Here is a 22,683-nt window from a genome sequence, read left to right as displayed (position 1 = left end):
TGCTTATAATTATTACTATAACACAAGTGTCCCTGGAATTTTGTTAGCAGTAGTGCTATTCACATCCCCAATTTGAGTTTCAAGAATGGGGTACAGTGGGGATGGTGTCATGTTGGTGAAATCCTTCAAAGAAAGGACCAGGGGGAGTAGAGTCATATCTTCCAAAAGAGTAGGTGGGGCTACTTGGCTGGCTGCACCCAGAATGTTAGAGGGGTTTAGGGGGCCTGGTTTGGTGGCTGTGAATGAAGGGCTCTTCCAGGTAAAACTTCTGAAATATACTAGCAATATTGGAGATGAGACCTGGCTATCCAATCCATTATTTTATGAATTATGACTACTAAAACTTTAGTCAAAATAGATAAACTCAACTGTATTTCTCCCTAGTTAGTACATGAAATAAGTATCCATTTCTTAAATGGGTACATTTTGTTTGTACCCATCTCAAGACCTTTGAGATGGCCATTCCACTTGATTTTCTTTCTTTCTTTTTTTTTTTTTTTTTGAGACGGAGTCTTACCCTGTCTCCAGGCTGGACTGCAGTGGTGCGATCTCGCTCACTGCAACCTCCGATTCCCTGGTTCAAGTGATTCTCCTGCCTCAGCCACCCAAGTAGCTGGGATTACAGGCACGTGCCACCCTGCCTGGCTAATTTTTGTATTTTTAGTAGAGACGGGGTTTCACCGTTCTGGCCAGGATGGTCTCGATCTCCTGACCTTGTGATCTGTCTGCCTTAGCCTCCCACAAGTGTTGGGATTACAGGTGTGAGCCACTGCGCCTGGCCACACTTGATTTTCTATTCCATGCATCAGAGTTTCTTTGTGAACGAATGAAAAGCAGCCTTAAACGTGTAGCTTGATATTGGGTTGTTTTACAGCCTATTCTTGGTGCTGTTGTATCTTGGGCTCCTGTTTTCTTCGGGAAATAACAGAAGTAGCAGACTTTTTGGTGCTGTTAGTCTACAAGCCTGTGTTGCAGAATAGCATGATTTAAAAAGAATTTTGAATCAGAAAACCAAGGCTTTTAAGATTAAAGAAAAAATACTTCCTGAAAGTAAATGTGAAAATGCCTCCAAATGAATAGTCATTTGTGTAGCTCGTGAAAGAGAGGAGCCAAAGCTCATGTGTTATAGAAGCTTAGAGCCTTGAAAAGCTTCTTCATCTCCCAGGCTGAGCGCGTGAGGGTGCTGGGCTGGGCTGCATCCAGCCCCCCTGGAAAGCAGGATTGCTCAGCAGTGAAGGGTTCTAGGGCTTGCCTGTCTGGCTTCACATCTTGGCCATCATAGTTAAACTGTGTGTTCTTGGACAAGTCCCCTAACTTCTAAGTGCCTCAGAGACCAAAGACCAAGGGTATTAGTGCTGTATCTTTGAGAAGGATACTAGGAGAATGATAATAGGAGGTACCATGTGGGATGTAGTGAGGATTAAATGAGCTAGTCCACATGGAACACTTGGCATGAGAGGCCTGCCATATAGGAAGCCCTCAGTGAACACCAGCCATTACAGCGGCTGCTGTGAGAGCAGATGATGGGGGAAAGAGTCAGGGCTCTGAAACTTATGCTGGATTCTTGTTTGTTTCAGGGTCTCGGATTGCGAGCTGGCTGCCAAGTTTTTCGGTTGAAGTGATGCACACCACCAACATTCTTGGTATTACACAGGCCAGCAACTCCCAGCTCAATGCAATGGTAAGGCCTGCTAGCTGCTTTAAGAGGATGACGAGGAATTAGGAGGGAAGGAACAGCTAGAGCGTGTGTGCTGGGTATATGACCTTGTTGGTCTTACTCTGCTCTGGCAGAATAGAAGGAATTTTAGGGGCTTCTTTTTATTTACTGGGACTGTTTACATTCCTGTGTTTTAAATTTTGAAACTTTCATTTTATTTCTTTGGCGGATAATCTAACCTTTTCTGAACACTACTAGGTTCACTCTGTTGTAATCTAGGCCTACCTTGGGACTCCTTTGATTTTAGCCAAAAAAAAAAAAATTTTTTTTTTTTTTTTTCTGGAGACAGGGTCTTCCTTCATTGCCCAGGCTGGAGTGCAGTGGTGCAGTCTTGGCTTACTGTACCTTCTACCCCCTGAGTTCAAGCAATTCTCCTGCCTCAGCCTCCCGAGTAGCTGGGATTATAGGCATGGACCACCATGCCTGGCTAATTTTTATAGAGACGAGGTTTCACCATGTTGACCAGGCTGGTCTCGAACTCCTGGCCTCAAGTGATCCGTCCGCCTTGGCCTCCCAGAATGCTCGGATTACAGACGTGAGCCACTGCATATAGCCTTTAGCCAAAATATTTTGGGGAATTATCGACTGGAGTGAATGATGTGCCTTGCATTAAAAATTTTATGAGGCTGGGCACTGTGGCTCACTCCTGTAATCCCAGAGCTTTGTGAGGCCGAGGCAGGCAGATGGCTTGATTGCCCAGGAGTTTGAGGCTGCAGTGAGCTATACTCACACCATTGCACTCCAGCTTGGGTGACAGAGTGAGACCCCATCTCTAAAAAAAGCAAAGAGACTGGGCATGGTGGCTCACGCCTGTAATCCCAGCACTTTGGGAGGCTGAGGCAGGTGGATCACATGAGGTCAGGAGTTCGAGACCAGCCTGGCCCATATAGTGAAACCCTGTCTCTACTAAAAATACAAAAATTTGCTGGGCATGTTGGCATGCACCTGTAATCCCAGTTACTTGGGAGGCTGAGGCAGGAGAATCTCTTGAACCTGGGAGACGGAGGTTGCAGTGAGCCGAGATCACACCATTACACTCTAGCATGGGCAACAAGAGTGAAACTCTGTCTCAAAAAAAAAAAAAAATATTGTATGAGGCTCACCAAATGTATGTTTTTGTTCCCCATCTTTCCCTCCTTCGCCTCCAAAAATTGTGTGTGTGTGTGTGTGTGTGTGTGTGTATGCATGCACGTGTGTATGTGCCTTGAAATGTTGAGGCGTGTTGTTGGCTCAAGGATATTTTTTGAATACTTCAAGTTTCTTTGTATTTTTCCAAAGCAATGTGTTATTATTTTACAATGATGGAGAAACATGTGCAAACCAGTGCAAATCCAGTGCAAACCACCTTAGTCCTGCTTGGATTAGGGCCTCTGGCTGACCTGGATAAGCCCGGCCAGTGCTTTGGAAGGTCGTTGGTTCATTCATTAGTTAATCCTTATTGACTGACTGAACAAATTTGAGCTGAGAGCCTGTTCCTGAGACAGGCACTGTGGCTAGCATAGCACCTGCAATGTCAGTAAGGTAGACTCAAGTCTTACTCTCAAGTAGGGTAGATGCTAACTGGGGAGACAGGTCATAAATATAAATAAGATGACTGCTGATGGTGATGAGTGCTCTGGTAGCAGTAAGGTAGGCAGTGTGGTGGAGTGGGTGGGTAGAGGCAGAGGAAGCATTTTAGAGGAGGCATTTGGAGATGTTCTGTTTGAGGGGTAATATGTATGCTAAAACAGGAGGGATGAGATGGAGCTGGATCGGGGGAGGAGGCAGTGGAAACAGTAGGTGCAAAGGCTATGAGGTAAGAAAGTGCTGGGAACTGAGAAAGGTCATTATGGTTGGGGCCTAGCAAGTAGGGAAGCAAGACTGTGATATAAATTGAGATTTCAGAGCCAGAACCTGCAGGGTCTTACAGGCCACAGGCAAATTTAGATCTTGTAAAAGTATTAGAAGGCCATTCAAAGCTTCTTACAGACCCCACCACCTCCACCAGGGGACTGACAGGACATTTAACAGAATGATTTTGCTTCTGGGAGGAGGATGAATTATAGAAGGTCAGAAATGGGGCCGGGCGCGGTGGCTCAAGCCTGTAATCCCAGCACTTTGGGAGGCCGAGACGGGCGGATCACGAGGTCAAGAAATCGAGACCATCCTGGTTAACACGGTGAAACCCCGTCTCCACTAAAAAAAAAAAATACAAAAAACTAGCCGGGCGTGATGGCGGGCGCCTGTAGTCCCAGCTACTCGGGAGGCTGAGGCAGGAGAATGGCGTGAACCCGGAAGGCGGAGCTTGCAGTGAGCTGAGATCTGGCCACTGCACTCCAGCCTGGGCGACAGAGCGAGACTCTGCCTCAAAAAAAAAAAAAAAAAAAAAAAAAAAAGAAGGTCAGAAATGGAAGCAACAGGACCAGCAATTAGGATGTTGCTGCAGTAGTCAAGGCAAACTCACATAGGGGCTTGGACAGGGGTATTGGTAATAAAGGTGAAAAGAAGTGGCAGGTTGAGGACAGTTTTATAAGATGAGCTGGTGGGACTTGGTGCTTTGGTTGGATATGGGGGATGAGAGAAGTGGCAAAATGGAAGCTGCCTTGTTGGGTTTGAATTAAGCAGCTGAGTTGACAGTGGTACCATGTACTGAGATGGGAAGACTCGGGAGGAACAGGCATGAGGATGGGTCATGGTGTTCTGTTTGGGTAAGTCTGCGATGGTCTGTAGGCAGTTCTAGACCTCAGTGAGTAGATCAAGCGAGAGATGCACATTTGGGAGATTGAAGCCTGGAGGTGACATCTAAAGCAGGGGGCAAAGAGAAGAGGGCCAACATCTGAGCTCTAGGTCCTGCCATGTTCAGAGGTCTGGCAGAGGGAGGAGCCATGACAGCTGGTGGAGAGGGAAAAGACCAGGAGAAGGTGGCAGCACAACACAGAGGAGTTGGGTTTCCAGGAGGGAAGAGTCAAGCGTGTGGAATTCTTACAAGATGAACTCATAGAAGTGCATATTGGATTTGGCAGAGTGGGAGTGATTGATTAGCTGGAAAAAGAACCAGCACTTTTCATGGCCCAAGGGGTTGGACACTAGATTGTGGTAGATTGAAATGAATGGGAGCTGAAGAAATAGACCATACCAGGATGTATGTTACGAAGAAGGACACAGAGCAGTAGAGGTGGTAGCTTGATAGGGGTGTGGCATCCAGGGGAGTGTTTCATTTGTTTAAGATTTTTGAATAGATCATTTATTTACAAGTTCAGAACCTAGAGAAGAGTATACAGTGAAGTCATGTTCCCATCTTTTTCCCATGTGCCCAGCTTCTACGCCCCCTTAACAGCCTGGGTTAGTTTCTTATGTATTATGTTGCTCCAGAAGGCTTATAGGCACATACAAGCCAATGCTAGTACATATTCTTTTTCTGACAGACAAGATTAAGAAACTGAATTTTTTTAAAATTTTTCTATTTTGGTAAAATACATTATATCTACTATTTTAATATTTTTCAGAGGTACATTTCAGTGGTATATTCACATTGTGCAACTATCACCACTGTCCATCTGCATAACTCTTTTCATTTTGCACAATCAAAACCCTGTACCAAGCCTGTCCAACCTGTGGGCTGCATGTGGCCCAGGACAGCTTTGAATGCAGCCCAACACAAATTTGTAAACTTTCTTAAAACTATGAGATTTTTTTGCCTTTTTTTTTTTTTAGCTCATCAGCTATCGTTAGTGTTAGTATATTGCATGTGTGGCTCAAGACACTTCTTCTTCAATGTGGCCCAGGGAAGCCAAAATATTGGATACCCTTGCTCTATACCCATTAAACAGTTAACTACTAATTCTCCCCTCCCTCTAGCCTTTGGCAACCATTATGCTACTTACTTTCTGTATGAGTTTAACTACCTAGGTACCTCATATAAGTAGAATTATACAATATCTGTCATTTTGTGACTGGCTTATTTCACTTAGCATAATGTCATCGGGGTTTATGTTGTAGCACAGGTCAGAATTTTCTTCCTTTTTAAGGTTGAGTAATACTTCATTATATGTATATACCACATTTTATTTATCTATTAATCTGTCGATGGACACTTGCATTGCTTCCACATTTTAGCTATCGTGAATAATGCTACTGTGAACATGAGTAGGCATATATTTCTTTGAGACCCTGCTTCTAATTCTTTTGAATACTCATGAGTCTTTTTTGTTTGTTTTTAAGACTATTTTTTAGAGCAATTTTAGGCTTACAGCAAAATTAAGAAGGTACAGAGATTTCCTGTATACCTCCTGTGCCCACAGACGCACAGCCATCCCCATTATCAACATCCCTCAGCAGAGGGCACATTTGGTACAGTTGATAAACCTGTGTTGGCACATCATAATCACCCAAAGTCCATAGTTTACATTTGTGTTCCCTCTGTAGGTTTGGACAAATCCATAGTGACATGTATCCACATGATATAGAGTGTTTTCACTGCCCTAAAGATTCTGTATGCACTCTCTGCCTTTCCTTTCCTCCCCCTAGCCTCTAGCAACCACTGATCTTTTTACTATTGTCATAGCTTTGCCTATTCCAGAATGTCATACAGTTGGAATCTTGCAGTATGTAGCCTTTCAGATGGCTTCTTTCACTTAATTATTTGCATGTATGTTTCCTTTATATCTTTAAGGGATTGATAGTTCATTTCTTGTTAGCACCAAATAATATTCCATTGTCTGAATATACCACAATATGTTAATTCATTCACCTACTTAAGGACATCTTGGTTGCTTCCAGGTTTTGGCAGTTATGAATAAAGGTGCTATAAACATCTGTGTACAGGTTTTTATGTAGACATAAGTTCATAACTTCCTTGGTTAAATGCTGATATGGTTTGACTGTGTCCCCACCCACATCTCCTCTTGAATTCCCATGTGTTGTGGGAGGTACCCAGTGGGAGGTAGTTGAATCATGGGGGCAGGTCTTTCCCATGCTGTTCTTGTGATAGTGAATAAGTCTCACAAGATCTGATGGTTTTTAAAAAGAGGATTTCCCTGCACAAGCTCTCTCTCTTTGCCTGCCGCCATCCACATAAGATATGACTTGCTCCTCCTTGCCTTCCACCATGATTGTGAGGCCTCCCCAGCCATGTGGAACGTCCATTAAACCTCTTTCTTTTGTAAACTGTCCAGTCTTGGGTATGTCTTTATTAGCTGCGTGAAAATGGACTAATACAGTGAATTGGTACCAGGAGTAGGGTGCTGCTGTCAATACCCAAAAATGTGGAAGCAACTTTGGAACTAGCTAGCAGGCAGGGGTTGGAACAGTTTGGAGGGCTCAGGAGAAGACAGGAAAATGTGGGAAAGTTTGGAACTCCCTAGAGACTTGTTGAATGGCTTTGACCAAAATACTGATAATGATATGGACAGTGAAGTCAAGGCTGAGGTGGTCTCAGATGGAGATGAGGAACTTGTTGGGAACTGGAGCAAGGGTGACTCTTGTTATGTTTTAGCAAAAAGAATGGCGGCATTTTGCCCCTGCCTTCGAGATTTGGGGAACTTTGAACTTGAGAGAGATGATTTAGGGTATCTGGCAGAAGAAATTTCTAAGCAGCAAAGCGTTCAGGAGGTGACTTGGGTGCTGTTAAAGGCATTCAATTTTAAAAGGGAAACAGCATAAAAGTTTGGAAAATTTGCAGCTTGACAGTGTGATAGAAAAGAAAATCCCATTTTCTGAGGAGAAATTCAAGCTGGCTGCAGAAATTTGCATAAGTAACCAGGAGCTGAATGTTAATCCCCAAGACAATGGGGAAAATATCTGCAGGGCGTCTTCACAGCAGCCCCTCTCATCACAGGCCCAGAGGCCTAGGAGGAAAACATGGTTTCGTGGGTGGGACTCAGGGTCCCTGTGCTGTGTGCAGCCTAGGGACTTGGTGCCCTGTGTCTCAGCTGCTCCAGCCATGGCTGAAAGGGGCCAATGTAGAGCTTGGGCCTCTGGCTTCAGAAGGTGTAAGCCCCAAGCCTTGGCAGCCTTCAGGTGGTGTTGAGCCTGCAAGTGCACAGAAGTCAAGAATTGGGGTTTGGGAACCTTTGCCTAGATTTCAGAAGATGTATGGAAACACCTGGATGCCCAGGCAGAAGTTTGGTGCAGGGGTGGGGCCTCCATGGAGAACCTCTGCTAGGGCAGTGCAGAAGGGAAATGTGGTATCAGAGCCCCTACACAGAGTCCTTGCTGGGGCACCACCTAATGGAGTTGTGAGAGGAGGGCCACTGTCCTCCAGACCCCAGAATGGTAGATCTGCTGACAGCTTGTACTGTGCACCTGGAAAAGCTGCAGACAGTCAACCCTAGTCCATGAAAGCAGCCGAGAGGGAGGCTGTACCCTGCACAGCAGCCACAGGAGTGGAGCTGCCCAAGACCATGGAAACCCATCTCTTGCAATCAGCGTGACCCAGATGTGAGACATGGATTCAAAGGAGATCATTTTGGAGCTTTAAGGTTTGACTGCCATACCTTATTTCGGACTTGCATGTGGCCTGCAGCCCTTTTGTTTTGGCCAATTTCTCCCGTTTGGAATGGCTGTATTTACCCAATGCGTATATCCCTATTGTATCTAGGAAGTAGCTAACTTGCTGTTGATTTTACAGGCTCATAGACAGAAGGGACTTGCCTTATCTCAGATGAGATGTTGGACTGTGGACTTTTGAATTAATGCTGAAATAAGTTAACACGTTGGGGGACTGTTGGGAAGGTGTGATTGGTTTTGAAATGTAAGGACATGAGATTTGGGAGGGGCCAGGGGCGGGATGATATGGTTTGACTGTGTCCCCACCCCAGTCTCATCTTGAATTCCCACGTTTTGTGGAAGGGACCTGGTAGAAGGTAGTTGAATCATGGGGGCAGGTCTTTCTCCTGCCGTTCTCATGATAGTGAGTAAGTCTCACGAGATATGATGGTTTTAAAAAGAGGAGTTCACCTGCACAAGCTCTCTCTCTTTGCCTGCCACCATCCATGTAAGATGTGACTTGCTCCTCCTTGCCTTCTGCCATGATCGTGAGGCCTCCCCAGCCATGTGGAACTGTAAGTTGATTAAACCTCTTTTTTTTTGTAAATTGCCAGTCTTGGGTATGTCTTTATCAGCAGTGTGAAAATGGACTAATACAAATGCTAAACAGCATGATTGCTAGATCAAATGGTAAAATTGTTTAGTTTTCTTAGAAGCTGCCAAATTGTCCTCCGGAGTGGCTGTATCATCTTTCGTTCTCACCAGCAGTGAATGAGAGTTCCTGTTACTCCATATCCTCCAGCATTTGGTGTTGTCAGTGTTCCAGATTTTGGCTATTCTAATATATATGTAGTGGTGTCTTGTTTTACTTTGCATTTATCTAATGACATATGATATGGAGCAACCTGTTATATTGTTATTTGCCATTTGTATATCTATCTTTGGTGAAGTATCTATTAAGGTCTTACACCCATTTTTTTGACGAGGGAGGTTTTTTTTTTATTGTTGAGCTTTAAAAATTCTTTGTATATTTTGGATAGCAGTCCTTTATCAGATGTGTCTTTTACAAGTATTTTCTCCCAGTCTGTGGCTTGTCATCTTATTTTTGACAGTCTTTTGCAGAACTTTTTACTTTTAATGAAGTCCAGTTTATCAATTATTTTCTTTCATGAATCGTGCCTTTGGTGTTGTATCTAAAAAGTCATTGCCATACCGTAGGTTATTTATTTCTCTGTTATCTTCTAGGGGCATTATAGTTTTGCATTTTACATTTAGGCCTGTGATCCATTTTGAGTTATGGTGAAGAGTATAAGGGCTGTGTCTAGATTATTTTTTTGCATATGAATGGCCAGTTATAGCACCATTTGTTGAAAAGGGTATCTTTTCTCTGTTGTATTGCCTTTGCTCTTCTGTCGAAAATCAGCTAACTATGTGGGTTTAGTTCTGGGCTCTCTGTTCTGTTCCATTGATCTATTTGTTCTTTTGCCAATACCACAGAGTCTTGATTGCTGTAGCTTTGTAACAAGTCTTTTAGACAGGCAGTGTCATATCCTCCAGCTTTGTTCTTCTTCAATATTGTATTGGCTATCCTGAGTCTTTTGTCTCTTCATATAACCTTTAGAATCATTTTGTCAATGTCCACAAAATAACTTGCTGGAATATTGATTGGGATTGCATTGAATCTGTACGTCAAGTTGGGAAGAATGGGCATCTTGACAATATTTAGTCTTTCTGTCCATGAACATGGACTATCTCTCCATTTATTTCATTCTTCTTTATCATTTATCAAGATTTTGTACTTTTCCTCATATAGATCTTATACGTATTTTGTCCTAAATATTTTGTTTTGTGGGGGTTAATATAAAGCATACTGCGCTTTTAATTTCAAATTCCATTTGCTCTTTTCTGTATATAGGAAAGCAATTGACTGTAGTATTGTTAACCTTGTATCTCACAACTTTGCTTTAATTGCTTATTAGTTCCAAGAGTATTTTTATCAGTTCTTCCAGATTTTCTACGTAGATGAGCATGTCATCTGAAGAGTTTTATTTCTTCCTTCCCAATCTGTTTACCTTTTCTTGTCTTACTGTATTAGCTTGGACTTCCAGGATGACATTGGAAAGCAGTGGTTAGATGGGACATCTTTGTCTTGTTCCTGATCTTAATGTGAAAGCTTTGAGTTTGTCACCATTAAGCATGATGTTAGTGGTAGGGTTTTTGTCGATATTTTTTATCACAGTGACAAAGTTCCCCTCTATTCCTATTTTACTGAGAGTTTTTATCATGAATGGGTGTTGGATTTTGTCGAGTGATTTTTCTGCATCTATTGATAAGGTCATGTTACTTTTCTTTTTTAGCCTGTTGGTAATATTGAATTATATTAATTTATTTTCAAATGTTGAACCAGCCTTACGTACCTGGGATAAATACCACTTGGATGTAGTGTATAATTATTTTTATACATTGTTGGATTTGCGAATATTTTATTGAAGATTTTTACTTATGTGTTTATGACAGATATTGGTCTGTAGTTTTCTTGTAATCTTTCTCTGGTTTTAGTATTAATGCTAACCTTGTAGTATGAGTTAGGAAGTATCCCTTCTACTTCTATCCTCTGAAAGAGATTGTAGAGAATTGGTATAATTTCTTCCTTAAATGTTTGGTAGAGTTCACTAGCGAACTCATTTGTGATAGGTGTTGTAGTCTCCAAATCTATTTGTTTCTCTTGTGGTTCTTTTAATTTTTGCCTCAGTTTGTCTGATGCTTTGTTGTTAGGTGTATATACTTTATTAATTAATTTAATTTAATTAAGTAGTTTATTTTTTGGAGACAGAGCCTCACTTGGTTGCCCAAGCTGGAGTGCAGTGGCCCGATCTCGGCTCACCGCAACCTCTACCTCCTGGGCTCAAGCGATTCTTCTGCCTCGGCCTCCTGAGTAGCTGAGATTACAGGCATGTGCCACCACACCCGACTAATTTTTGTATTTTTAGTAGAGACAGGTTTCACCATGTTAGCCAGGCTGGTCTCAAACTCTTGACCTCAAGTGATCTGCCTTCCTCGACCTCCCAAAGTACTGGGGTTACAGGCGTGAGCCACTGTGCCCAGCAGGTATATATACTTTAAAGATGCCATGTCTTCTTGGAGAATTGATCCCATGATCATTTTGTAATGCTGTTCTTCATCCCTGATAACTTTGCTTGCTTTGATGTTTGCTCTATAAAAGTAATATAGCTGCTCCTGGTTTCTTTTGGTTAGTGTTGGTGTGGTATATTTTTCTTAATCCATTTTCTTTTAATCTGTATGTGTCTTTGTTTTAAAGTGGGTTTCTTGTAAACAACATTCAGTTAGGTCTTGGTTTTTTTTGATTTACTCTGACAACCCCTCTTATTTGGTATATTTAAGCCATTGATGTTCAAAGTGATTATTAATGTATTTGGATTAATAACTACAATTTTGTTAATGTTTTCTATTTGTTGCCCTTGTTTTTTGTTCCTATTTTTGTCTTCCACTCTTTCTCTGCCTCTTGTGGTTTTAATTGAACATTTTATAGAATTCCATTTCTCTCCTTTCTTAGCGTATTAGTATACTTCTTTTTACTTGTTTTAATGCAGGGTTGTCCGATCTTTTGGCTTCCCTGGGCCACGTTGGAAGAAGAATTGTCTTGGGCCACACATAAAATACACTAACACTAATGATAGCTAATGAGTTAAAAAAAAAAAATTAAAAATATCTCATAATGTGGCCGGGCGCGGTGGCTCAAGCCTGTAATCCCAGCACTTTGGGAGGCTGAGTCGGGCGGATCACGAGGTCAGGAGATCAAGACCATCCTGGCTAACCCGGTGAAACCCCGTCTCTACTAAAAAATACAAAAAACTAGCCGGGCGAGGTGGCGGGTGCCTGTAGTCCCAGCTACTCGGGAGCTGAGGCAAGAGAATGGCGTAAATCCGGGAGGCGGAGCTTGCAGTGAGCTGAGATCCGGCCACTGCAGAGCGAGACTCCATCTCCAAAAAAAAAAAAAAAAAAAAAATCTCATAATGTTTTAAGAAAGTTTATAAATTTGTATTGGGCTGCATTCAAAGCTGTGTGGGCCATGGGTTGGACAAGCTTGTTTCAATGGTTGCTCTAGAGTTTGTAATATACATTTGCAACTAATTCGTTTATTTTCAGATAACACTGTACCACTGCATGGGAAGTGTGAGTACCTTTTGATAACAAAACAATCCTAATTCCTCGCTCCTGTCCCTTGTATCATTGTTGTCATTCATTTCACCTGTATGTGAGTACATAAGCACACACATGCACAAGCACACATAAACTGAATGCGCTGTTGCTGTTATTTTGAACCGAATGTTCTGTTAGATTAAGGAACAGTTTTTGTTTATCTTTATACCTTCTTTGATGCTCTTCCTTTCTTTATGTGGAGCTGAGCTTTCTGACCTATGTCGATTTCTCTCTCAACAATTTTTTATTTTTAACATTTTTTGTAAGGCAGGTCTCACAGCAACGTATTCCCTCAACTTTGGTTTGTCTGAGACAGTCTTTGTTTCTGCATCACTTTGGAAGGATAATTTTGTGGGGTATAGAATTCTCTGTTGGTGAGTCTTTTCTTAACACTTTAAATGTTTCCCTTCGCTGTCTTCTTGCTTGTGGGGTTTCTGAGGAGCTGTCGATGTCATTCCTGTCTTTGCTTCTCTAGAGGTAAGGCGGTTTTCCCTCTGGCCTCTTTCAGGATGTTTTTCTTAATCTTTGATTCTCTATAATTTGGATTTTATAGCGTTGGTGTACTTTTTTTTTTTTTTTTTTTTTTTTAGTATTTGTCCTGCTTGGCACTCTGTAAGATTGCTGGGTCTGTGGTTTGGTGTCTGACATTAATTTGGGAAAGTTCTCAACCATTATCGTTTCAAATGTTTCTTGTGTTCCTTTCTCTTTTCCTTCTGCGATTCCTATTAAGTGCGTTTACACCTTTTGTAGTTGTCCCACAGTCCCTGAATTTTCTGCTCTGTTATTTTCAGTTTTTATTCTCTTTGCTTTTCCATTTTTTTGAGATGGAGTCTTACTCTGTACCCAGGCTAGAGTGCAGTGGCACAATCTCGGCTCACTGCAACCTCTACCTCCCAAGTTCAAGCAGTTCTTCTGCCTCACCCTCCCCAGTAGCTGGGACTACAGGCATGCACCACTATGCCTGGCTAAATTTTTGTATTTTTGGTAGAGATGGAGTTTTACCATGTTGCCCAGGCTGGTCTTGAACTCCTGACCGCAGTTGATCCATCTGCCTTGGCCTCCCAAAATGCTGGGATTACAGGTGTGAGCCACTGCACCTGGCCTGCTTTTCCATTTTCAAAGTGTGTATCTCAGGCTCAGAGATTCTTCCCTCAACTGGGTCCATCTATTAATAAGCCTGCCACGGGAATTCTTCGCTCGTGTTGGTGTTTCTGGTCTCTGGCACTTCTCTTTGGTTCCTTCTTAGGATTTCCATCTGCCTACTCATGCTGCCCGTCTGTTCCTGCATGCTGTCCACTTTATCCATTAGTGCTCTTTGCATATTAATCATAGTTTTAAATTCCCAGTCTGTTAATTTCAGCATCTCTGCTCTGTGTGGCTCTGATGCTTGCTCTGCCTCTTCAAATTGTGTTTTTTGCATTTTAGTATGCCTTATAATTTTTTCATGATAGTTGAACACGATGTACTGTGTAAAAAGGACTGTGGTGAACAGGCCTGTCGTGATGTAGGTGTCGGGGGAGGGAAAGAAGTATTCTGTAGTCCTGGGATTAGGGCTTCATCCTTTAGTGAGCCCGTGCTCTGGACTGTGAACTTCAACCTACTTCTCCGGTTTCCCTCCTCCTGTGGGACAGGATAGCTCGAGCGGACTGGAGTTCCCTCTGGTGGGTGCAGCTCTAATCAGACCCCAGCAGATGAGGTTCTGGTTGAGTAGTTTCTCCTGAGGGCAGACGTTGTTAAGAACAGAGTGTCCTGGCTGATTTCACTGAGGTGCTTTTTCCCTTCCCTGTGCTGGAAGCAGGAGGGGATGCTTGTAGGATCACTGTTGGCACCGAATCTCACAGCATTACAGGGGAGCTCCCTCGGCCTGAATGCCCTGGAATTTTTACCTCTCAGAGTTGTTACACTGACTCTGTAGCAATTTGTCAGTTACAAGTCAGGTTTTCCTCCACGCCCCCCCCACCTTTTTTTTTTATAAGACTGAGTCTCGCTCTTTTGCCAGGTTGGAGGGCAGTGGCGGGATCTTGGCTCACTGCAACCTCCGGTTCAAGCAATTCCCCTGCCTTAGCCTCCTGAGTAGCTGGGACTACAGGCATGCACCATCACACCTGGCTAATTTTCTGTATTTTAGTAGAGATGGAGGTTTCACCATGTTGGCCAGGATGGTCTCGAACTCCTGACCTCAAGTGATCCACCTGCCTCGGCCTCCCAAAGTGCTGGGATTACAGGCGTGAGCCACTGTGTCCGGCTGTTTTTTTTTTTAAGGGTAGATTCGAAAGTATGTCTGGTATGTGCATAGGAATGATCACCAGAGGGGTAGAGATTGATGGGACAGAACAAGTCGAAGAGTCAACTGAAAGAACAAGCTAGGCTAGGGTGGGGAGCTGAGCAGGAGAGAGGGTTGTGAGGAAGGATGGATATCTAGCTACAGGCGTTTTGAGATTTGGTTTAAAAAGAAGGCGTGGCTCACAGCCAAGGGGTGGAAGCAACTGAAATGTCTGCTGGAGATGGATGGATAAGGAAGATATGGCAAACCTGTACAGTGGAATAGTACTCAGACTTCAAAAGGAAGGGAATCCTCTTACATACTGCAGTATGAATGAACCTGGAGGACATTATGCTGCATGAAATAAGTCTACCACAAAAAGACAAATACCACATAAAACGCTTACAGACAGCAGAATGATGACTGCAGGAGGGCTGGGGTGAGGTGAAATAGAAGCGTTTCCCTTAGATATAGTTTCAGTTTTGCAAGATAAAAAAGTTCAGATCTGTTGCACAGCTATGTGCCTGTGATTAACACTGCCACACTATGTAGTCATCCCTTGATATCTGGGGATTGGTTCTAGGACCCCCTCCTTCAGATACCAAAATCCATGGATGCTCAAGTCTCTGATATAAGATGGGACACTTTAACCCTTAATAGTTTAAGGTAAAAAAAAAAATAAAAAAAGGCGAGGGGAGAGGGATACTCTTTGCATATAACCTGCATACATCTTCCATATATTTTGAGTCATCTCTAGACTACTTCTAATACCTAATACAATGTAAATGCTGTGTAAATGGCTGTTACACACTGCATTGTTTAGGAAATAATGACAAGAAAGCCTGTGCGTGTTCAGTACAGACACAGCCATCCTCGGCCTAACTATACAGTACATGTCAGTAACAACGTAACACTTGATCCAGGGCTGGCTGAATCAGCCTGTGAAACTCACTTATATAGTGGTACTGAGGGCTCACTTACACTTGACAAATGGTTAAGATGGTGAATCTTATCTGTTTGGGGCCATAATAGAAGAAGGAAGCATGACTCTCCTGGTTTCTCTTTCTCCTTAAACCTCAGCTGGGCTGTCAGCAGAGAGTGAGGGTGACATCTTGGTGTGCATAGGTGGCCTGGGAGTTTGGTAGCCCAGTGCAGCTACTGCTGGGCTCATGGCAGGCATTGTGGGGGTTCTTTGGGGCCAGACAGTTGTTGAAGCTCTGCAGCTGGACCACCCCACCTGCCTCCTTTACAAAGTCAGACTTCAAGGGTGTGCAACCCTCCTAGGAATCAGAATTCCATTCTTGGAGTTGTTTAGAATTCTCAGGCAGGCCCTGGCTGCTGTTCTTCCAGTTCTGTGATGGTTTGGAGTGGACTATTTTTGGTACAACTAATTTACTGGAACCATGCATTTTTTATTAAGATCTAATAATTAACTTGCTGGATTTTCTGGTAGAAAAGCTTTGGTCTAGTAAAATGGATCTTAGGCAATTTTTATTTGGGAAATGAGGGAGAAGCTGTTTAAGAATAAAGAGAAATTTTATCTGATTTTAGAGGTTTTTATGGACTCTTGCCCAGTTAGGTTTGACCTGACCTGGGAAAATAATGATCAACTCATGTTTACATAAACAAGCCAACTGCAGGAACGAGGAGGCCCTGGGGGCCCTGGGCACTGCTTATCTCGCCAACATTCCACCCCCAGCAAGAGCTCTAAGCAGAATTCGGTGCCGACCTTTTCCTTCAAGGTCCTGACGTTGACATACTCCCTGCTCCTTCTACAGTCAGAACAACACGTTCCTAGGAGCTAATACCTTAGGAGGACTTTATTGTGCCTCTAAGGCGATTATTTTTTTTCTTCCTGTTTTTTGTTTTAGTTATTAGAACTTTTCCAAAAATAAAACCTTGAATGTAAACATTTATAGAACTAATTTACATATGTGGAAAAAAAATCCAGAGCTGCTTGGATGAAACTATGGATGGTGGTGTGGCCAGGCCTATGCCTGCTCTCCCTACACATACACCCACCCTAGAGCCCTACATAAACTCTGAGATGTCTCCAGAGTACAGTTTGAAAACTACAGCTCCAGGGCAATATAAGGAATTTGCATTCTCTATAATTTTTTTTTTAATTGAGACATACTTGAAAGAGAGTAAAAATTTACCCTTTTTAACATCCAGTTCAACACATAATTGTGTATCTATCATCATAATCAAGATGTAGAACAGTTCGATCCTCACCCTCCAAAACTCCACAGTGTCCTTTTGAGAGGTGACAATGGCTAGCAGCCCTCACTCTTGGCGCCTCCTCGGCCTTGGCGTCCACTCTGGCGGCGCTTGAGGAGCCCTTCAGCACGCCAGGCACTGTGGGAGCCCCGCTCTGGGCTGGTCGAGGCCGGAGCCAGCTCCCTCTGCTTGCGGAGAGGTGTGGAGGGAGAGGTGCCCGCGGGAACTGGGGCTGCTCACAGTGCTCATGGGCCAGCGCGAGTTCCGGGTGGGCGTGGGCTCAGCGGGCCCCGCACTTGGAGTGGCCTTGGCAGTGAGGGGTTTAGCACCTGGGCCAGCAGCTGCAGAGTGCGCCAGGACCCCCAGCAGTGCCGGTCTGCCGGGGCTGCACTCGAATTCTCTGCTGCCTCCCCGCAGGGCAGGACTCGGGACCTGCAGCCCGTCATGCCCGAACCCGCCCCCCAGCCCCACGGTGGGCTCCCGCACTGCTGAGCCGCCCCCTGCTCCGCCCCGCTCAGTCCCATCAACTGCCCACGGGCTGAGGAGTGTGGGTGCACAGTGCGGGACTGGCAGGCAGCTCCGCCTCTGGCCCCGCTGCTGGATCCACTAGGTGAAGCCAGCTAGACTCCCGAGGCTAGTGGGGACTTGGAGAACTTTTATGTCTAGCTAAGGGATCATAAACGCACCAATCAGCACTCTGTGTCTAGCTCAGGGTTTGTAAATACACCAATCGGTACTCTCTATCTGGCTAACCAAGTGGGGACTTGGAGAACTTTTCTGTCTAGCACTCTGTGTCTAGCTAAAGCATTGTAAACGCACCAATCAGCACTCTGTGTCTAGCTCAGGGTTTATAAATACACAAATCAGCACTTAACATCTGAAGGAACAAACACTGGACACACCATCTTTAAGAACTGTAACACTCACCGTGAGGGTCCACAGCTTCATTCTTGAAGTCAGTGAGACGGAGAACCCACCAATTCCAGACACACTTTTGTAGTCACCTCCTTCCCCCACCCTCAGCCCCTGGCAACCACTTCCTTCCCTGACTCTCAGTCGCTGGCAACCACTTCCTTTCCTGACCCTCAGCCCCTGGCAACCACTTCCTTCCCCGACCCTCAGCCCCTGGCAACCACTTATCAAGTTTCTTTCCCCATAATTTTACCTGTTTCCAGATGCCATATAAATGGAATCATATGCCTGGCTTTTGAGTCAGACCTCTTTCACCTAATATAATGTATTTGAATTTTATCCATGCTGTGTGTATCAGAAGTTTTTTCCCTTTAGAAATTATATCTTAAAGGAAAACACATTTTTATACCCAAGATATTTTGAGCTTTAAAATGAATACTTTAAAACATTTATTTATTTGCTATATTTACAGGTTACAAGTGCAGGTTTCTTACATGCATGTATTGCGCAGTGATGAAGTCTGGGCTTGTAGTGTTACCGTCACCTGAAGAGTGAACGTTGTACCCAATAGGTAGTTTTCCAACCCTCCCCTTGTACCCCCCCACCCTGCCACCTTTCATAGTGCAATATCTGTCATTCCACTCTTGATGGCCATGCATACTCATTGTTTAGCTCCCACTTATAAGAACATACGGTATTTGACTTTATGTTCGTGAGTTATTTCACTGAGAATAATGGCCTCCAGTTTCATCAGTGTTGCTGCAAAAGATACGATTTTGTTTTTTTTTTTTTTATGGCTGAGTAATATTCTGTGGTATATATGTGCCTCATTTTCTTTATCAAATCCTGTGTTGAAGGATGCTTAGGTTGATTCTATATTTTTGCTACTGTGAATAGTGCTGCAATAAACATATGAGCACATGTATCTTTCATATATAATGATTTCTTTTCTTTTTTTTTTTTTTTGAGATGGAGTTTCGCTCTTTTTGCCCAGGCTGGAGTGCAATGGCATGATCTCGGCTCACCGCAACCTCCGCCTCCTGGGTTCAAGCGATTCTCTTGCCTCAGCCTCCCGAGTAGCTGGGATTACAGGCATGCGCCACCATGACTGGCTAATTTTGTATTTTTAGTAGAGACGGGGTTTCTCCATGTTAGTCAGGCTGGTCTTGAACTCTCGACGTCAGGTGATCCACCCGCCTCAGCCTCCCAAAGTGCTGGGATTACAGGAGTGAGCCACCGCGCCCGGCTATATATAATGATTTCTTTCCCTTTGGGTATATACTCAGTAGTGGGATTACTGGTTCGAATGGTAGTTAAAATGAACACTTTTTAAAACTAGAATATTCTAGCCGAGCCTCTCTTGGGATCCAGTTGATTTTCTGTGCTCTTCTTATGTTGAAATTGATGCTGTGCACAGTTGCCTGTTTGGCTTCCTGGAAAAATACTAAAGAGACTACAGTGTGAAGGTAACCCACCGAATAAAGGTGGCTCCCTTACCTGTGTTTTGAGGGCATGATGCCACATTCACTGCCCAAAGCCTGCCAGACACTGTGACTTCAGTGAGCAACTGTTGACAGTGAACGTTTCTGTGGACTCTGTATTTGTATTCCTATAGGCTCATCAGATTCAAGAGATGTTTCCCCAGGTTCCATACCATCTAGTGCTGCAGGACCTCCAGCTGACACGCTCAGTTGAAATAACAACAGACAACATTTTAGAAGGACGGATTCAAGTACCTTTTCCTACACAGGTAAAACTGGGGTTTTAAAGCATGATAAATGGATTCTATCTTCACAAAGATTGAATACTGTAGGTTAACTATTTTAGTTACTTAACAGCTCAATATCATTTATGACTTAATGAATGGTTTCTATCAACTCTCTTAACTTTGCCTAATGAGTAACTGAGAACAGACACATCAAAGATAAGGTGAGTATTTGAGTAGCTTGTTATTCAAATATATACTCCAAACCAGCCTGTCCTTGCCAGTCCAGGAAGTCATAGTGTTGGTTCCTATTGGACAAGGATTGGCAACATTTTTTTCTTTAAAGGGCAGGTAATAAATATTTTAGGCATTTCAGGCCACACGATCTTTGTTGCTTCTCAACTCTGCTGTCATAGTACTATACAGCAGCCATGGATAGTATTTAAGTAAATGAGCAAGACTGTGCTCATTTATAAGTAAGTAGAGTAGAGTAGTGAACTTGACCTTCAGGCTGCAGTTTTCCAACCCCCTGCTCTAGGAGCTGTGCCATTTGTCCCTAGTTGGCTTTGCACACTGATTTGGTGTTCCACTAGCTACCATGCATCTATCTGAGGTGGTATTTTTGATTTTTAAAAAGGTCAGATCTCTACTTTGATGAGCATAAGAAGTGTTAATATAGATGAGCCTTCTGGCAGGACCATGGAATTTGCATATGACCAGGGAATAATCTACCCCAAATTATTCAATTTTAATATGTAAAAATGTGTGGAAATCTATTAATAAAATTCTAAAACCTGAGACTCTTTGAAGAGGAAACAGCATAGACTCAGTCACATGGGCTGAGATATTAGATGTGGTTCCCAGTTCTCAGCTCTTTGACCTGGCTGTTGGCTGTGGATTTCCCCGAAAGCGGACCCTGGGACAAGGATTTGAATGCACATAGTTAGTTTGGGAAGTGGTCCCAGGGATCACAGGTTGTGTGTAGGGATGTGAGCTGGGGAGGGGAGGGTGGCCAGTAATGGGTTTGTTATCAAGCAGGTTACCACTGTGGGTAGCTGAAGCTCCTTCCCATTTGGGGCCTCTGGGATCCAGTGCAGAACATATCCCTCGCAGGAGATGGGGAGCTGGTGTCTTCACAGAGGAATTCTCTCCCTCACTGGCTGAGGTCTGCCTCTGGGGGTGGCTGAACTACCTTATACAGCCACGGAAAGTCCTCAGGCAATGAAATACAGACACTGGCCAGCCAGCACTGAGGTGGTGAGACCTTACTGGCCAGTCCCCAGAGTGTCTGCAGCATTGTGTGAGATCTTTAACTGGCTAGAAGGACGGTAACAGCAGCACCTGTTTCATAGGATGTGAAGATAGATGAGACAGTCATGTCCCAGTTTTCCTTGGTGCCATGCTGAAGTTACGTGTTCAGTCCATGCTCTCTGCTGTTATCATTGTTTTTGTTGTCTAATTACTGTTACTCAAAAGCAAACTAATTGTGGGGCCCGTTGCTGACTCTAAGACTTGGAACTCTAGGTTAGGCCCCAGGCTCCTTTGTCTTGCTTTTAATCTTTATGGCATTTTAATTTCTGTGGTGCTGTAGACTTCCTTAGAGTTATAGGCTGGGTTGGGTACCACAGCTCCCTCTGCACACCAGGGTTTCCCTGAGTCTGTGATTTGATTTCTGAGTGACTCTGGATTGTTTGTGGTGCTGTTTTTCTTCCAGCGGTCAGATAGCATCAGACCTGCATTGAACAGTCCCGTGGAAAGGTCAAGCAGTGACCAGGAAGAGGGAGAAACTTCTGCTCAGGTAAGACCCGCACTCTAGTGAGAGAGTTCATGGAGCTGTGGAGGCGGAATGTGGTCCAGTCCCGGCAGTGGTTCTTCCTCAGTCCTGATGCTTGCAAGGCTTAGGGCAAGAGTACAGAAGAAACTGTGCTGTATCCACCCCAATAATGAAGGGCAGCCAGTCAGGCTGTGCCCGTGGTGTGGCCTGTTTCCACCCAGAACTGGCAGCCATTGCCTGGGGTTGCCCTCATGCTGGAGGAGAAGCGGGTTGTGTTCCTCTGGGCCAGCCCTGCCACCTTGAGCCTGAGTGAGAGCTGGTGGAAGGACAGAAAGAAGCTGGGCTCAGGACCTTGAGGGTGCCTGGACCCATCTAAACCCAGATAGGAATGGCCTGGGGCAAGCTCTCCAGGGAGCCGAGGCCATTGAGATGCCCTCCCCCCACCTCACTTGTCAAACTCAGGATTTCCAGATACTTCCATGCATTTTGCAAAACTGAGACTGCCTGAGGCTGGGTGGGGCTGGGGGAAGCCTGGCTTTCTTGAGAACCAGATCTGTCTGTTGGCCCACTTTGGGTGCCTTGAGGTGGCCACCCTAACTCCAAGCAGCAGGGTCGAGGCGCCACCTCCCCCCAACCCCCACCTGCACCCTCCGCCCTACATCTGTGGTCCTGGATCCCACTCCTCTTCTGTGATTCCCATTTGCTTCCTCAGTTACCATACTGTCAGAGCACTTTCTTATGCGACCACAAATAAAAACTGAACAACCCCGCCTTGGCCTTTCTGTGTTGGCGCCGTGCAGGGCTTTCCTGCACACTGGCTTGGGTCTAGGGTGGTGCTGCCTTCCTTACCGGGGTGCGCAAGGTCTCCTCTAGAAGCACTGGTGACTGACACAAGCTTTCACCTCTTGTGTTTTACAGATAGGAAACAGTAAACACTACTAGGCCAGTAAACACTACTGGCTTAAGATTTTCATATCCACATCTGTAATTGGATTATGCATCATTTGTGAAATGGTGCATGACTTCTAAGGAAGGGGTCCATGTCTACATTTCCAGTTTTTGGATAGCTGGTGAAGCTGAGATATGGACGCTGGGTGGGCTTGGGGGCATCTGTGGGTACAGCACATTCCGTCCCTGTCTTGATTTTCCACCTCTGCTTCTAGAGTTAGCATGAAGATTTCTGGATTTTATTTATATATATATATATATATATATATATATATATATATAAAATAGAGGAAAGTATGTGTTTCACAAGAAACCTTGCTGTGCAACATTTTTGGCCATTTGTGAAGAAAAAGTCCCTGAGTAACAGTTAACAGAAACCTCACTGTAGCCAAGTAAGCCCTTCCACTCTCCCTCTGTTCTAATCTCTGCCCTGCCCCACTCAGGCTGGTCTTAGTCAG

At 44.1% G+C, this 22,683-nt stretch overlaps 1 protein-coding gene across 1 annotated transcript in view; it reads left to right on the top strand.

The window, feature by feature from the left end:
- The window catches only part of AMFR (autocrine motility factor receptor), a 57,981-nt gene that overhangs the window by 31,525 nt on the left and 3,773 nt on the right, over positions 1-22,683 (top strand). Inside the window, exons 10-12 of the mRNA XM_007993346.3 lie at positions 1,578-1,681; positions 19,414-19,548; positions 21,218-21,301. Of these exons, the coding sequence (XP_007991537.3) occupies positions 1,578-1,681; positions 19,414-19,548; positions 21,218-21,301 (323 nt within the window). The remainder of the gene's footprint in view (positions 1-1,577; positions 1,682-19,413; positions 19,549-21,217; positions 21,302-22,683) is intronic.

The sequence above is a fragment of the Chlorocebus sabaeus genome, chromosome 5 (genome assembly GCF_047675955.1).
Source record: "Chlorocebus sabaeus isolate Y175 chromosome 5, mChlSab1.0.hap1, whole genome shotgun sequence".
NCBI classification, from domain to species: Eukaryota; Metazoa; Chordata; class Mammalia; order Primates; family Cercopithecidae; genus Chlorocebus; species Chlorocebus sabaeus.
The sequence above is the reverse complement of the archived record's forward strand: the minus strand, read 5'-3'. Positions and strand labels throughout refer to the sequence as shown.